Source organism: Echinops telfairi, unplaced genomic scaffold (assembly GCF_000313985.2).
Source record: "Echinops telfairi isolate 266 unplaced genomic scaffold, ASM31398v2 ScPeMD7_19;HRSCAF=73, whole genome shotgun sequence".
NCBI classification, from domain to species: domain Eukaryota; kingdom Metazoa; phylum Chordata; class Mammalia; order Afrosoricida; family Tenrecidae; genus Echinops; species Echinops telfairi.
In genome coordinates this window covers 6,586,970-6,604,818 of record NW_022103916.1, presented here as the reverse complement: position 1 = coordinate 6,604,818, position 17,849 = coordinate 6,586,970, and the positions used below count along the sequence as shown (strand labels likewise).

At 42.7% G+C, this 17,849-nt stretch overlaps 1 protein-coding gene across 1 annotated transcript in view; it reads right to left on the bottom strand.

The window, feature by feature from the left end:
• The window catches only part of SLC9A7 (solute carrier family 9 member A7), a 193,227-nt gene that overhangs the window by 18,454 nt on the left and 156,924 nt on the right, over positions 1 to 17,849 (bottom strand). The window contains exons 14-15 of the mRNA XM_004713195.2: positions 12,852 to 12,911; positions 7,692 to 7,755 (exon numbers count right to left, since the gene is read on the bottom strand). Coding sequence (XP_004713252.2) covers positions 7,692 to 7,755; positions 12,852 to 12,911 — 124 coding nt within the window. The remainder of the gene's footprint in view (positions 1 to 7,691; positions 7,756 to 12,851; positions 12,912 to 17,849) is intronic.

The window sequence follows — 17,849 nt, the reverse complement described above, 5'->3', positions numbered from 1 at the left end:
AACTCACATGGAAGAAGGAAGATATAGAAATGTTTCCAGTTGCAGAAAACAATCATTTCTTTGGAAAGATTTTAAAATGCCACCAGACTGGGTAGAGCATTAGTAGATGACCTTTGTCCGGGCAACTATCTTTACCAAAAAATACCCAAACAGTAAATGGCTTTTTATATAGGCATGGGCTCTAAGCTTTCTGTTCTAAGTGTCTACAGAATCTAATGGCCAAAAAACCCAACAAAATGATAAATACCATCCAGAATGATACTACAGATCAGTGGTTCGCAACCTTCCTAATGCCACAAGCCTTTAAGGTGAACTCATGTTGAGGTGACCCCCCCCCAACCATAAAATTACTTTCGTTGCTACTTCATAACTGTAATTTTGCTATTGTGATGAATCAGGCGACCCCTGTGAAAGGGTCATTTGCTGCCCAAAGGGGTCGCGACCCACAGGTTGAGAACCGCTGCTTTGGATCATCAACTACAAAACAAGTCTCCCAAAGTCAGTCTCACCTGCTCCTTTCCTATAACAACAGACTACCAGGTTACCAAGTCAGGCAAAGCTCCAAAGAATTAATAACACCTGGAATACTTACATTCTTGCTCTCTCGCTTCAAGGAATTTACAAGGGACTTATATAAGCCCCCAAGGGGACAACTAAAGTAATTAAAACAAAGGAAAGACTTAAACACTTGAAGGCAAAATAACAAAAGGTTTCCTCATGTTATCAAGAGACAGGCCTGTAGTCCACAAAATTAGTTACTAAGAAACGGAAACAACCACTAAAGATCACATGGGGGAATTTCAGACAAATAAAATGTGCCATTTTTGTAACAGGGGCATGAAACCACTTATTCCAAGAAATGGTGGTAGAAGTATGACTAGGTTCACGAAGTTAGATGCAGGGGGTGGCTTTAGGGAAATCTGGAGGGGTCTATGGAACAGGATTTCGGGTCCAAACACAGACAAGCTGGCAGACCCCATCCTGTGGGGTCCAAACAGTGCAGGGCAGAGAAGCAGCCAGCATGGGTGTAGGCTGATCGTACCATAGGGACTACTGCCTCTTTTCTCAGGCTGCACTTGGAAAATAGGATTTCCCTTTATGTGTTGCTCACAGGAAAAGTGGATACTTGCTCTCTCACCATGCCCACCCTCAGAACCTGCCTTTCCACCAAGTTTCAGACCGCCAGGTACTTTGCTCGGACTATGGCTAACGCCTGGAACACCCTTTCTTCCTCTCATCTTCTCCCACCGACCACAACTCACTGGCTGCTCCCTTCAGTATCTTGAAGGCTGTGCACAACACCAGCTTCTCTGAAAAGGCTTCAAGGGCAACAGAGCACACCACACGAGGTTTCTCAACAGACTAAAGGGAACCTGCTGTCATTGAGTCAATTCCAACTATGGCAGTCCTGTAGGTATCAGAGTAAAACGGTACTCTACTAGTTCTTCATTGGCAGATACTTTTAAAGTAGAATATTTAGGCCTTTCTTCTGTGCCTGGACTTGAACCTAACATTTTCACTTAGCCACCAAGTTTGTTAACAGTTTGTCCCACTGTGGTTGGAAGGTGTGCCAGCCCCCCCCCACTAATCATGGGTTCGACAGGCACAATTGTACGGTTGAGGTATATAAATATTATATTAAAGTCATCGAGAGCATGAGAGATTGAAATAATGGAGTCAGACACATTCCGTGGTAGCAGTGCTCACCTCAGCCCTGCTTGGTGGTCCACAGGAGAGAGGGGGAAGGGAGGAGGACAAGGGGAAAGGGAACAGGGGAGTGAGTTCAGGAGAGGAGAAGGGGAGCTGACATGACGTCAAGGGAGCAGAGAAAGAGCGGTCTGTTGCTAACGCAGGCCTATATATCTTTGGGGTTGTGCAAGCCCACTAATTACAGGTAAAGACATACGTCACAGGAAGTGGTTGCACTATAGGTTATACAGCAATGAGAGGGGGACAATCTAGGGACATACACGCAATAGGAAGAGGAGGGACTGGGGGTATACATATGACAAAATGGGCGGATCCTAGATTCAGGATGCCAGCTTAACTGAGCCAGTTTGACCTGTTCCCTAGCTCAACTGATAGAGACCATTATCAGTAGGGTATAAACCCCACCTACAGGAACCAAGCTAATGGTCTGAAGCCTCTTGGGAGAAGTAGCCTATTGTCCCCAGCAGCAGGGAGCAGGCCCTCCTGTGGTAGGAAGAGACAGCAGTCTGGCAGCTGATTGCCTCAAGGGAAGTAACTTTTAACATTAGCTGTAAGCAGTGTCCTAAGTCTAACATATTTGGGGGAGACGACTTGGGAGAAATCTTTCTGTTTCCCACACCCCACCTAGGCACTCCATACTTGGCCTAAACCAAATCCAAACTCACTGCCATTGAGTTGAGTCTGACTCACAGTGCCCCTATAGGAGAGGACAGAAATGCCCCTGTGGGCTTCGGAGACTGTAACCCTTTATGTGACTAGAAAGCCTCATCTTTCTCCCACGAAGGGACTGGTGGTTTTAAGGTGCTGACCTTGCAGTTAGCAGCCCAACATGTAACCACTCCCACTGTGGCATCTTATGATGCTTCAAGTGGCAAGAAAAAAAAAAATCTATACTCCTTGGTGGGTATGCAGACAGAGATTTCCCACCCTTACCGCTCTTTTCCCCTTCACCAAGTCCGGAAGGATGGGGATTCCACTGTTTTTGTTTGTAGATGTATTACCAGGGCCTGAAATAATATCTGAAATATAATCGGTACTCAAAAGGTCAAATGAGTGAATAAATACTCATTCTGAAATTCCAGATAAAGAATAGCAGTGTGTGAAATCAGGGGCCCACAGAGACAATCAGAAGAACAACTACCAAAAAAGGGGGGAGAGGTAGTAGTTTGAGAAAAGGCACCTCAATAAAAAAAATGTTAATTTTCAAAAAGTTTGAAGCTGAAGATTTAAGAAACCAAGAGGCCCCAGAAACACATGCAAATCTAACTAGCCCTGAAAGTCATAAGTCAACAGAATTATCAATGGGTTTTCTACAGTTTACAAAACACACACACACACACACACACACACACACACACACACACACACACACGGTAGTTTCCTTTCCTCTACATCCATTGATATCCTGTTTGTGACCTTGTCCCAAGTTGAAATCATGAGACTTGCCTGCTGATATGATAAAGCAGCGACAAATTCCAATCTGTGCTTTTTTAGCTGCTCCAAAGGTGGCTTCATCAATGAGGGCACTTCAGTAAGTTCAGGAAGGAAGAGAATGATTTGTCTGCATATCCGGCCAACATAAATCTCAGCTGTATCTGGCATGAACAGTCCCCCTTTCAGTGGAGTGGGAGGCCTGCTTCCAGCTGGGCTTGTTTGTGTTTTAGTTGCAAAGTCACCAAGACCTCCAGGGAAACAAAGCAACTGGGTTTTTGTTTTGTTTTGTTTTATTGAGTCAAGCTTGCCAGGGACATGAAGCTGAAGTCTGCCCACTGTGTTCTTATGCTTCCCTCATATACAGCCAAAACTTCTAGCCAACGGCTCCATTTCTTCTCCCAAATGAGCTAATATTCTGTAGCCTGGTAGCCACGACTCAGTTTATAACCTTGGGCTTCTAGATCCAGTAAGGAGATTTTTGCTTATTGTAAGTAATGTTTTCCCTTCAAAGATCAGTTTTGATATTTGAGGGATATTAGTTTTTAAGAAGGTCATTCAGAAAACGGGAGTAAAGAGACTTGCCCTTTCCTTTCTAGTCTGGGAATAAACATCTGGATTTTCCCCACCTCTGGTTTCAGTTTCCTGACAACACTGAGCATGTGATGTGGACCCAATTCAAGGGGAACTACAAGAATCCAGGGTTTCACCCAAAAATTAGAAACCCATTTATTTCTCTGTTTCACTGTTTCTTGTGACTCTCAGGTCAGCTGTTAGGGCCTCACTGGAACGAGAAGGCTCAGGCTAGGAGGATTTCGAGAAATAGGGCCCTTGCAGCACAGAAAACCAAGCTTGAAGATTACCTTTTTCTTTGGAGGAGGGGCGGCCATCTGAGCAATCTTGAGAAACTTTCAAAATGCCAACTGAACTGACTTTCAGGGCCCCTCTGCATGAGCATGTCTGAGACTTGGCAGGAAAGAGGTGAAGAGAAAACCATTGAGCTACTTTAGCTTCCATGCTGCTCCGAGCTGGGGCTGGCAAAGGAGACACCCTGGGGAGTGTGGCAGAAGGCACTGCCAGCCCTGTTCACAATGCCAAGTGAGTACAGTGCTCGCCGCCCCAAAGGGCCTGCATGAACCCTCCGCTGCTCTGTCACTGCATGGACAAAATCCCAGAACTCTTAACACTTGTGCTCCACTGTGTGTGCAAGCATTTCCATGGAAAAGTGCCAGCAAGTTTGTTCTGAACAATTTTAAGAAATCTATTTTCCCATGAGTTTGTGAAGCCCCCTTAGATATAATAAGCTCAGACACGTGCAACTAACAAAACACTTCCTTTTATTGCCTTTTACAGATAGCGGAAGAGCAAAGTCGGGAGGAATGGACATCTTAAAAAGTGGATGCTTTTGCATGTCTGAAATTGTCAAGATGGTTTTTCTCCAAACTCTGGCTCTCTCGCTGGACTTCATTTTCCTGACCCAATGGACCTTGCCTGGCCACGGTTCTTTCGGGGAGGCTTTAGAATAGGGTGACCATATTCTAACCGAACTATCATTTGCCTTGCACAAAATAAAAGCCCTCCGTCATGATTTTCACTCAGGGTTTCTCAGGATGAGTTTCCAGATCTCTGCTGCTCTAAATTTCGTCCCAAGTATATAGGCCCCAAGCCCCTGTTGTCCAAAGTCCTTAACCAAAGGGAGCATCAGAGAGCAAATTTTCCAGAACTTGACTTGAAAACCGCATGCTCCCAACCTTGGAGAGCGCTTCCAAAATCTCTTGGAAAACGGGCTGGAAACAGAATGGAATTTCCCCACACACTTTCTGAAGCCCCTTCCTATTTACAAAGAGGGTCTTTGCAGACACAATGAAGGTACCATGGGGTCATCAGGCTGGGAGCTCTTTCAATATAACTGGTGTCCTTATAAGAAGAGAAGCGATGTACACGCAGGACGACAGACAGAAGCCAGAGAGATGCATCTACAAGCTCAGGGACACCGAGAGTCTGCAGCCACACGAGAAGTGAAGAGAAAAGCAGGGAACAAATGATCGCCGGAGACTCTTCAGAGAACCCATGGCCTGGCTTGCTGACACCTTGAGTTTAGACTTCTATCCTCCAGAACTATGAAAGAATCAAATTCACCCCGTTTGTGGTACTGTGCTACAGGAGCCCTATGAAACTAACACAGACACCTTCTCAGACTGTAACCCACACGGAAGAGAAAGGCCCCACCCAGCAGCACATTTTGCTAAATCAGATTTGGTGGATGGAGTCAGTTAGAAGACTCTCTGGATATGAAATATGTAGATTGGGTTTAAGGTTAAGTGCAAGAGTAAGTGCAACAAGCAGCTGACGGGGCAAAAGGAAAGACCCTCGCACCGTTTCACAGAAAGGCACCCGTGGTCAGTAAAGACACCAACTATCCTGTCCCATTTTGCACTCTTCCACTGGCCTACCGAGCTCCTCCCACGTGCTCAACACTAGGTATTCGATACTGGACCAAATTGCTCTAGACGCCCAAGGCCCAAGGAGAAACATTTCAATATCACATTTTTATTCCTATCTCACTCGTCTTTTCTTAACTTTTGTGGTGGTTGCATAATTTCATGTGAACCTGAAGATAGATAATCGTGTAGGGGTGGTTTTTAACCAGTTAATCAGGTCGCAGCCTAATGGTGCCTCCTTGTGGGGGTCGCCTTCTCATAAGAAGGGCCCTGGGGAAACCTCCTCCTCTCTCTCTGCCTTCACCTCCCTGATGGCTGACCTTGATGGCGGCCAGAACCCTGGAAATGCGTCCACCGCCATTGGATCACAACTTTGCACCTACCAGCCTGCGATCTTCTATATGCATTCTATCTCATTGGATGTGGCTGTGTGAGTCTGAAGAGGGACTTATGGACCAGTGTCGAACTTATGGACTTGGGTTGGACTGGGCTGTTTTCCTGATATTCAATCACTTCTTGATAAAAGGTCTTTCTTACACATATGAGTGTCACTGGATTTATTTCTCTAGTCAAACCTGCTTAACACAACTCTTCTGCCCAGGACTTGCTAGCCTGGTGAAGGAGCAAAGCCTGGATACACACTCATCCGACAGCCCCACAACAAAACATAAATTCTTTGTTACTCTTTCTACACAGAGTTGATAGCCTAGATCTACTTCCCTTGCATCTGGACCATAAGTAACAGAGTGCCATGGAAGTGAGACTGTAAGACTTCCAAGGCTGGATCACCGTACAGGCTGGGACACTCGCTTTTGGAACTGTGAGTTATCACGGAAGACATCTAGTGACCCTGAGGCCACTGTGCTATGAGGAAGCTCGGGCCCCATGGAGAAGTCGTGGGTAGGCCTTCTAGCCAGTACTCTTAGTCTTTGAGTGCTCTCAGGCCAGACCCTAGTCATAGGAGTCAATAAGCCTTCTGATGATTCCAGCCCCCTACCATCTAGTAACCCCCAGCCTTTGAGTTTTCCCAGCTCAGGCCCTAGACTTCCTGCAAGAAAGGAAAAGTGGTCCTTACTATATCCTGAAACGGAGGCAAACTGTCCCCACTATGTTCTTCCCAAATACCTGGCCCAGAGAATCCATGAGTATAATAAAATGTTGTCTTGAGGCAGTATGTTACGCAGCAATAGTAAATGAAATAGATGACAAATCAAGGGTGGTGATAGATTAGAAAGTGAGAGAGCCAAGGATGGACCTCGGTGTATATTTTGCTCAACATCTTACAGGGCTGGGATGAACACAAAGAGTGTTTAAGCAAAGTCTTCAACTCCCTGTCTTTCCAGAATCAATGTATTGGAGATTTACTCTAGCCTGCTCTTCCCTACAGGGGTTCCATCCTGAATCCCTCTGTAGCCCTTTGTTCCCTACTCTCACACTCGCAGGGGCCACCGAAAGCCCCTTCCAGAGGCTGTTTCAAGGCTGTTCTGCTCATTGTTTCTACAGCCAGGCTTCCCGGCCCTCTACTCCAGACCCACACTTATGCCACCACCCTACCCAAGCCTTGTTAGTAATGCTATGACCTTTAGCACCTAAGAGAGTGGGATCTGCTTTCTGCCCCTGCAGGGCTGGTGGGGAACTCTGAGAGTTCTAGAGCACTCCAGGCCCTGGAAGAGCAAGAGTGCCTACAATCTTACTTTCCCTAGACTCGAAGGACTGGACAGTCACATCATAGCACTTTCCTCTTCCTCTGCCCAGCTACCACTGATAAGACTCAGAACCAGTAACAGGGAGTAAATCCCCAATATATTTATTCTGGAAAGGTAGCGAGTGGGATATTTTGTTTAAATACTCTTGGTGTTCGGCCCATCCCTGTAATATTATTGTTTAACAAAACAGACACTCAGGTCAAATCTTGTCTCAATAACTTTCTAATTCTTTGACTTAGAAGATTCAGTTAAACTTTCAAATGTTAGCGTTGAGTCACTTGAAATGGGGATAACAAGGACCTACTTGTCCAGCTTACAAGGAAGGAATCCAGGCAATGAAATAGGTGCAAAGTTACAATTCAGCTACTTTTAATGATGGGAACAAATGTCTCTTGTGACTTACCCCTTGTAAGACTTGAAAGCTGTCATTGTTGGGTGGTGGGTCTTGATCTGGGTCAACGCCAACTCTATAAATCACCAGGGAGAAACAAAAAGAGAAAACCAGAAAGCATTAACTTGGACCAGGGTATCCGTGTTACCTAAATGTAGCCCAAATGCTGATCAGCTCCCCAAAGCAGGAGTGGTTAGCTGAAAGGAGAGAAAGGTCGTCATGCAACAGTCATAAGAGAGGCCTCATATCACACCAAATCCCAGAGGGAGGATAAGTACTATCCTGAATGTTTAGACCCTAAGCAAACAAAAAAATCAAAACAAAAACTCACTGCCATTGAGTGGATTCTGACTCATAACAACCCTATGGGTCCAAGTGCCTTTATGGGTTTCTGAAACTGTAAATTTTTATGGGAGCAGAAAGCCTCATCTTTCTCTCAAAGAGCAGCTGGTGTATTCACACTGCTGACCTTGAGGTTAGCAGTCCAATGTATTCACCACTACACCACCTGAACTGCTACTGAAAAACAGTATACACAGACAGACAGCTGTCTTTGGAAAACAATATACACAGACAGTGGTCCATCTGCCTTCCCATCCTAGATGGCCCCAGTTATCTGCATGAGAGTCTCACAGTACTGGGCCTTTTCTTCTCTGTTTCTTCATTTTCTCCCTACTTTTATTTCCCTGGTATTTGAGTATCAACATTCTCATATGTGCAGGGGGAAATTTAAAAATTGTAGGGAACCTTTGTATGTCCTCAACCTAGAGTCTATCATCATTTTACTGCATTCCTTTATTATATACATATTCACCAATTTCTCTATTAACCATCTTATTTTTTTGGATGCATCTCAAAGTTACAGGCATCAGTCCATAATCCTTCAATACTTCAACATCCATATCATTAACTAGAGTCTTGCGCTGCTTTTAGTCCTGGTGCTCCCAGTTCTGCAGCAAAAAAGGACTTAAGATTTCACACAATTCAGATCAACTACTGGAGACCAAATAGATAGAGCCAAGTGGCAACATAATTTATAACAAATTTCATAAAATCGCCAGGGTAATTGTCTTGACCTAGTAACATTCCAGCTACTGCTAGACATATTTGTTAATGTTGTATCCCTTTGCCATGCTCATTCTGAGGCAGAGAATTGCAACATAGATGATGGGGGATGATTGAGGAGAAAACAAAGATGCTAAGCAAGTCCTATCTATTACCTCATTATCTCCAGTGTAGCAAAAATGGACAGTAGCACAAGAGGTGGACAGAAAATACAGCTTTTAGAAGGTTAGGTCTAATTTGAGCTTGAAGACGGGTACTGATTCCTGTAAGCAGACAGTAGCACAAAGGCCTTTATAAATACCTAACTTTTTTCTCCTCTTCCTCTTCCCCACTGGTGATGTCCAGGCTCTGGTTGAGAAAACAGGCTGAACAGAAAAGGGCAGAAGACACTGCAGATGTGCCTACTGCCCTCTCAAAGCCAACCTCTACTCTCTCATCCTCACAACGGCACACTGCCTGGAGACTCTCAAGCAAAAAAACCTCAGAGAACTGGTGACATGAAAACCATCCAATTCAGGGATCAAGGGGCTGCCCATGAAAGTCGTGCCCCAAAGTATCCCCAAATGTTTAATATATAAAAGTGGTAGAGCAGAGGTTCTACATTAGAATTTCTAGCTATTGTTCTTTAACCCCCACCTGTTTTTAATCTCTTCATGTACAGTAGTTGGAAAATTTCTCAATATGTTTTATCAGTATTTGTAAGATCAACAGCTAGGAATCCCAGTATTGGGCCTTGTTCTGTGGAGTCTAGAGGAACACAAAGCCTCTCCATCCCAGACTAATTTACTCCATATTTAGCTCCCGGCCACCAGGGGCACGTGACTCAAGCATCTCTCCAAAGGCCTCTCAGAACACCAAGGACACGGAAGCCCTCACTCTCACCACAGAGAGGCTATTGTGAGACAGGGCAACACAGTTACGTGGACAGAGGAGTGGTCATTAAGTAGCGTACGGCCAATAGTATGGCAGCTCTGCTCTGCCACCAATAATCTCTCCGTTCTGCATTGTGCATTTTGAACATGATAAAATGACTTTATCGGCCTAGAAGAACAAGGAAGTGTGTGGGCAGAGGAAAAAGGTTTAAGTGTGTGCCCTGCTTATGCTGAAAAAAAAGTTATAAGAGACACCTACACCAAGAAAGTCAAAATGATAGCTGTGGATAAACAAGACTAAAGGGATATGCAAACCAGAGTACACTTTGATTGGATTTTGAATCCAATCCAAGTGTATATGCACAAAAACTCCTTAATCTCCTTTAGAGTGATAAAAGGGTTATGATACAAAAGAGACTGAATCACTAGGAGACACAAAGTAGGGGCACAAAGTCATGATGTCTGTAATGTACTTCGACATGGTGACGAGAGAGAGAGAGAGAGAGAGAGAGAGAGAGAGAGAGAGAGAGAGAGAATACAGCATGATTTTTTTAAATGACAAAATGTTAACAACTAGTCCATCAAGGTGATGTATTGGTTCTGCACTGGGCTGCTAACCACATGTCAGCGATTGAAAACCACCAGCTGTTCTGCAGGATAAAGATGAGGGCTTCTACTCCTGTCCAGAGTTAGTCTTGGAAACCCTCCGGGCAGTTCTACTCGGCCCTCTAGAGTCGCTGTGAGGCTGACTCAATGGCAGTGAGTTGTGATGTACTGCTGCACATTTCAAATGTTTCACCATTAAAAAATATGAAACCTTGGTAAAAAATACTGCTAAATTGCTATCTCTGCAATCTAATCTAATACTGATGATTCAGGATCTCATATTATTTCAGGGCCTGAAAACCACAAATCATAATCCATAGGCATAATGTACTACAATAGGGTTAATGAAATATGATACTAGTAATTATGTGGCTTTCTTTTCCAGGTAAGTCCTAGAGTCATATTCTAATACTAAAGGACAAGAGGAAAAATGCTAGTTGAGACAAACAGTTAACCAAAATGCAATCCATGGAGGCATTCTCAGATCTGGTTGTGCCTGTCCCATGGAAATCTGTAGTTTTGAGGAAAATCTTAGCCAATGTTCCCTTTCCTTGCTTATACCATCCTTCTGCTGTGGAAGTTCAGCCCCTTGGGGCAGCCACTTACTATCAACCACCTTTCTAAGATGTATCCCAACCTTCTGACAACACTGTACCCAAAAGGACCTGCTGGGTCCTATCATCGAACAGGGGAACGTGGAACGGCCCTGTAGGACAGAATATTGGATGTCCCTCCTACTGGTATAAGTGCCGAGGAGATTTCCTGAAAAAGGAAGTAAAGATCTGTTTCCCAGCTAGCGCCAACTTTTTAAAGAGGAAACAGACTAGTGGCTGATAGATACAAATAGATTCTTCTGTGATTACTTTCCCAATTAAAGGCTATCTACTTTAGGGTTATTTAATAATTACTTTAAAGGATCACTGGTAGTACAACAGTTAAACATTTCATTACTGAAAGGTCGGTGGTTTGAGCCCACCCAGATGCTCCAAGGGAGAAAGATCTGGTAACCTCTTCTGAAGATTACAGCCTTGAAAACTCTACAGGGCAACCCTCCTCTCTCCTATAGGATTGCTATGAGTCAGAATGCACTCAATAGCACCTATCAATTACAATTACTTTACTGGTAGGACTGAGGAACCCTTTATCCCAAGGATGACACTAGGCCCTGTGACTCCCCATGAATAGCCCCACCTTGACTGATGCACCGCCCAGATCCAAACTGGTCTCTGTGAAGAAGAGACAAAGCAATGGAGTAGGGTACTATGTTGGGCAGCAATAAAGTGCAGCAACAGTGGTTTTATTATGTCGCGGGGACTTGAGTGTCCCTTAACTTTTTGAAATTTCTAATTCCAGACAAACTGTCTACAATATAGATTTCTCTACTGACTTACTATGTGTTGTTTTTATCCTGCACACTATAATAAACCTAGAACTCGTACCATTATAGCATATCATAATTTACCATTCTCCTGATAATCAGGGTTGAAGTCATCAGAGCACACAGTTTTCTGAAATGAGCTAAATCGTCTTTTCTTTCATTGGGAATGAGACAAATGTGGAAAGCCCACACTGAGAAAATCGACCAACTGATGAACTGATTCAGGAATGAATAAAGATCATTTAAAATGCACACATTCAAATTAATAGCCACATAAAATGCTATACAATCTCAAATTTTGTAGGTGTTTTATTTTCATCACTATATATTTAATTTGAATGATTCCATTAAATGTAAATACTTCAACTATTTTCACGTGTGTCATAGTGCCTTTATTGCACCCATCTGGGGTGTGGTGGTTTCTTGAAATCCAGGCCCCACCGCATGTATCACTCACTGTTTTCACCATCGTTGGCAAGCAGTGGAATATTGTAACAATGCTAAAAACAGAGTTCAAGCTTAGCTAGCATTTGCTTTACCTACCAGGATGGGGAATGGGATCAGAAAGAAAGCTTGGTGACTAAAGATATGGAAAGAAAGAAGGTTTTATTCTGATTGCCCTATTGTTACCACTCGTCGATGTAACCGTATCATAACTTGACTGGACACTGAAAGACAAACTGCATTAGAGGAATGGTTATCTTCTTGGTTAAAAAAACCACCCTGCTTTTCATTATCTTCGGATAAGGTACAAATACACAAATATATAAGTTAATAAATAAAAACAGCACGGCACGTGTTTAATTAAGATGGTGTAGGCCATACCCTGAAGCCACAGCTGAAATGGAAAATTCAAGTTATTTTTAAAAAATTAAAGCCTGATTTTTTAGCTCATAAGCAGAATATTGTGGGGAAAGCACACCTCTGAAAATGGGCAGTTTTACCCGAAGAAAATACTAAGCAAATCAGGTTCTTTATGTAAACAGCACATTGTCCCAAAGGAGGGGGAAAGGCGCATGATCTCAAGAACCCTGAAATACCAATCAACCAGAGAAAAGGTAGCAAAATGATTCGAGTTGACAGAATCGCCTGGCCCCTTGTTAAAAGTATATGCAAGGAAAGGGTAGAGGGTAGGTAGATGCACGCAGGAAAGAGTAAAGAGACAAATAGCATAAAGAGAAATACCCCCGGTTAGAAAGAAGACAAAAGCCAAGCCCAGCTCATTCTTTTTTGAGAACGCCCTTGTGTCACCTGAAGTACAGCCAGTGATGTTCATTCTGGTCCTCTTCGGAGTGCTCCTCAACGCCAACTCTGGGCAGCACAAGAAGGGAATGGGAGTGTATCAGGGACTGGGCAAGGTGGAAGCTCTGGAGACATGTCCTGGACCATGTCCATTAAAGAATTCACCATCTCACTTTAAATTCAAATCAATACCTTCTTTTAAACGTACCCTGACTCTCTACACCCAAAGATACAGAGAAGCTGCTAAATACAAATTTAAAGCCCCAATGTTAGGAGGCTGGTTAAATGAAGCTCTGAAGCAAGCTAGAAATGAAGATGTGCCTCTCAAAATACAAGGTAATCAAACCAGATGAAGAAAAGCAACCCATACAAACTGATGTACAGAATTTCTCAGGACTTTATTTCATAAAGCAAGATACATCCATCTACATTAAAAAATAGAGAAAATAAAAGGTTAATATGGAATGCCATTACAGAAAGAACCAAAAGTCCTATATTATGGAAAATTGCCATGATACAGATGAAAATGACCATTTTCCTAGACAAGTAAACCATGTTCCCCACAGGTTCATCCCAAAGGTCAACTTCTAGGGACGGGGGACTACGATCGCCACATTACAAACACAGGAAGAGCTCAACCACTACTGGCGAGGTAGCCCTAAGAGGGATAACTTGCCCTTCGTGGCAGTGAGAAAATCAACATAAAAGCTAAGTAAATCCACGTTTCTTAAACGTGAGAGCAGCAACGCCTGCTGACAGGCTCTACTTGACTAGCGCCCACTGGCATAAGTCACTTCTGTGAGCCCCACTCCTCTTCGGCACAGTCCACTGTCCTGTTCATATTTTGATTATTCTTCCTAAAAGACATGTTCCCACCATTTTTACAAACCTGTTGGTCTATCCAGAAAGCTGCTTATTACTATTCACCTTACTTTTATTTTATTCTCTCTCTTCTTCCCCCCACTTTCCCCAATCACTCATCTTTCTTCCCTTTTCCCCATTTCAACACTGTATGTTTTACAACGACTAGATCTCTTCACGTCACTAGACAGAACCAATAACGGCTATTCAACCCCAAATCTTAAACACTACTAGCTGTACCATAATGTTGAGGAAACATAGTCAATAACAGGAGACCCCCCAAATCAAGAAAATCAAGCAATTGAAAACCACAAAAACCCAAGGGAGTACTCTAGGGGTGAAAACGGCAAGGATGGCAAAACTTCAAAGACGAGAGGAAACGGATTGACGCCACGGCTGCAACAATGGGCTCAGGCATGGGGACAATTATAATGATGGTGCAGGACCGGGCAGTGTTTGTTCTGCTGTGCATACGGGTGCTATGGGTCGGAACTGACTCAGTGGCACCTAATAGTACAACAACAACAACAACAAAACTGTACACCAACAAGTTTGATCATCTATAGCATTGCTTCTCAACCTTCCTAATGCCCTTTCATACAGTTCCTCATGTGGTGGTGCCCCCCCAATCATAACATTATTTTTGTTGCTACTTCATAACTGTCATCTTGCTACTGTTATGAATCAGGCGACCTCTGTGAAAAGGTCATTCGACTCCCCACCACCACCCAAAAGGGGTCGTGACCTACAGGTTGAGAACCGCTGATCTATAAGAAATGGACAAATACCTAGAAAGACACCATCTATGCAAATTAATACAGCTGGATGTAGAAAACACAGACAAAGCCTCAACCAAAGAAGAAAGAAAGAAGGCCATCAAGAAACTTCCAACCAAGTAAAGCCCAGGGCTAAATGGCTTCCCAGAGGAATTCTATCAAGTATTCAGGGAAGAGATGTCACCAGTTCCACACTGACTATTCCAAAATATAGGAAAGGACAACAAAATCCAAAACTCATTCTATGAAGGGGGTCTAACCCTGATATCAAAACCAGGCAAAGATCCCATGGAGACAGAAAATCCCAGACCTATATCCCTCAAGAACACAGACGAAAACAAACAAAACACAACAACAACAAAAAACCACAACAAAATTCTGACCAATAGAATCCAACAACATATCAAAAAAACAATTCATCATGACTGAGTAGGATTCATACTAAGGATGCAAGGATGGTTCGACATTAGAAAAACAATCAGTGTAACCAACTACATAAACAAGATAAAGAATAAGAACCAAAAAAAAGAAAAAAGACAGAAAAAGAACCACATGATCACATCAATAGATGGAGGAAAAAAATCATTTGACAATATTCAACATCCATTTCTAATAAAAACAGTAAGATAGGAATAGGAATAGGAGGGAAATTGGTTTTTTTCAATCCTTTTATAGGGGCTCATGCAATTCTTATCACAATCCATCTATCCAGCCATTGTGTCAAGCACGTTTGTACATATGTTGCCATCATCATTCTCAAAACATTTGCTTTCTACTTGAGCCCTTGGTATCAGCTCATTTTTCCCCTTCCTCCCCACTCCCCCCTCCCCCATGAACCCTTGATAATTTATAAATTATTATTATTTTGTCATATCTTACACCATCCGACGTCTCCCTTCACCCACATCTCTGCTGTCCGTCCCCCAGGGAGGAGGTTATATGTAGATCCTTGTAATCTGTTCCCCCTTTCCAATGTACCCTCCTGGCATCGCCACTCTCACCACTGGTCCTGAGGGGTTCATCTGTCCTGGATTTCCTGTGTTTCCAGTTCCTATCTCTACCAGTGTACATCCTCCGGTCCAGCCGGATTTGTGAGGTAGAATTGGGATTATGATAGTGGGAGGAGGAAGCATTCAAGAAGTAGAGCAAAGTTGTATGTTTCATCGTTGCTACACTGCACCCTGACTGGCTCATCTCCTCCCCGCAGCCCTTGTGCAAGGGGTTGTCCAAATTCTTCAACATAATAAAGGCCATATAAAAAAATTCAACAGCCAATTTCATGCTCAATGGGGATAAACTGAAAACATTTTGCCAGAAAGTGGGAATTAGAAAGGGTGCCCCTTATAGTCACTCTTATTCAACATCATGCTGGAAGTCTTAGCCAAAACCATTGGACAATAGAAAGGAACACAATTGGGCAAAGAAGGTGTAAAATTCTTGCTATTTGAAGGTCATACGATGTTACAGAGAGAGAACCACAAAAAGAGTGTTGGAAACAATTGAGGGATTTAGTAAAGTAGCAGGATGCACAATTAATAAACAGAAATCAATTGGATTCCCATATACCAGTGAAAAGAGCTCAGAAAAAGTCATCAGTGGAAGACTCAGGAATAAACCTAATGAAAGAAACAAATGACATTTACAAAGAAAAGTTATAGAACAATATTACAAGAAATCCAGAGACCTACACAAATGGAAGAATATCCTGTGTTCATAGACAATATTGTGAAAATGCCAATACTGCCTAAACCAATCTACAAAAAAAATACAATTCTGATTTAATTTCCAACTTCATTCTGAAAAAAAAAAAAAGGAAAACCTAATTACCAACTTCATATGGATAGGGAAGGGGCCCAGAATAAGCAAATAACTTCTCCAAAAAAAGGAACAAAATAGGAAACCTTGCACTACCCAATCTCAAAATCTACTACATAGTCACAGTAGCCAAATCCGCCTAGTGGTGTACAATGATAGATATGATACATAGACCAATGGAACAGGATAGAAATCCATAAGTAAAAATATCCACCTACAGGCAACAGGTTTTTGACAAAGAATCAAAAAACATTAAATGGGAAAGGGATAGCCTCTTCAACAAATGCTGCAGAAAAATTGGGTCTCTAACTGCAGAAGAATAAATAGGGCCCAAACCTCTCTTTATGCACACAAATAAACCCAAGATGGATCAGAGAGCAGATTTACCAAATGTAAACCCCAGAGCCATTATAATCATCAATGAGAAAATTGAGACCAACAATGATGTGCCAATAGAACTGTAAAAAATTGAGACAAACTTAAGGGCCCTATTGCAGGCATACAGAGACTATCACATATAATAAAAGGAGTATACACAGTGAAAGACAAAATAGATGACCGAGATCTATTAAAAATATAAAACTTACGCACGTCAAAAGACTTCATCAAAAGAGTACAATGAGAGCCCAAAGACTGGGAAAACATCTTTAACAATGACGCAGCGGACAAGGGATTACCAGTAATTACTGAAATTTATAGAACTCTACAACACCTGAAAAGGGGAAAAAAATCCACTTAAAAGGCAAGCAAAGGACATGAATAGACACTTCACCGGGGACAATACTTGAATGACTAACAAACACATGAGGAAATGCTCTGGCTCACTAGCTAGCCAGTAGGTGCAATGGAAAACAACAATGAGTTATCACTTTACACCCACAATGATAGCCCAATTTAAAAACAACAACAGCAACAGAGAACAACAAATGCTGGAGAGGATATGGAGAGTTGGAACGCTTATACACTGCTGGTGGACTTGTTAAAAGGTATGGCCATTGTGGAAAATAATATGGTGCTACTTCAAACAACTAATAATTGAAAAACCAAACGACCCAACAAAACCTTGCTGGGCATACGGCCCAGAAAAATAAGAGACAGAACATGAACTAACATATGCTCTCCCATGTTCACTGCAACACAATTCACAAGAGCAAGAAACTGGAAACAGTCAAAATGCCCATTAGCAAAATAATGAATAAAGAAACTATGGTACATACACACAATGGAATACTATGGACTTAGAAACCATTAGTCTGACTGACGTTAGTCGATCACAACACCAAGAAAAAGGTAGGCTTCTGCTCTCAGGTTATGTAATCTAATCTGATCTCCCAAGTAATGAGGTAGAGAGCCTACCTAGTGCCCGTGAACCATATATCACTTGCTTTATATGTACACCTTAAACCCCACTACAACAGAGGAGATCTTACTCAGCTGAAATCAGTTTCCCAAGATCGAGGGAGAAGACCATTCAGTTGCTGCCATACAACATTGTGCTAAGATTACCCCAAACTAACAGACACTCCTACAAGAGTGATAAGCAAACCTTACTGGA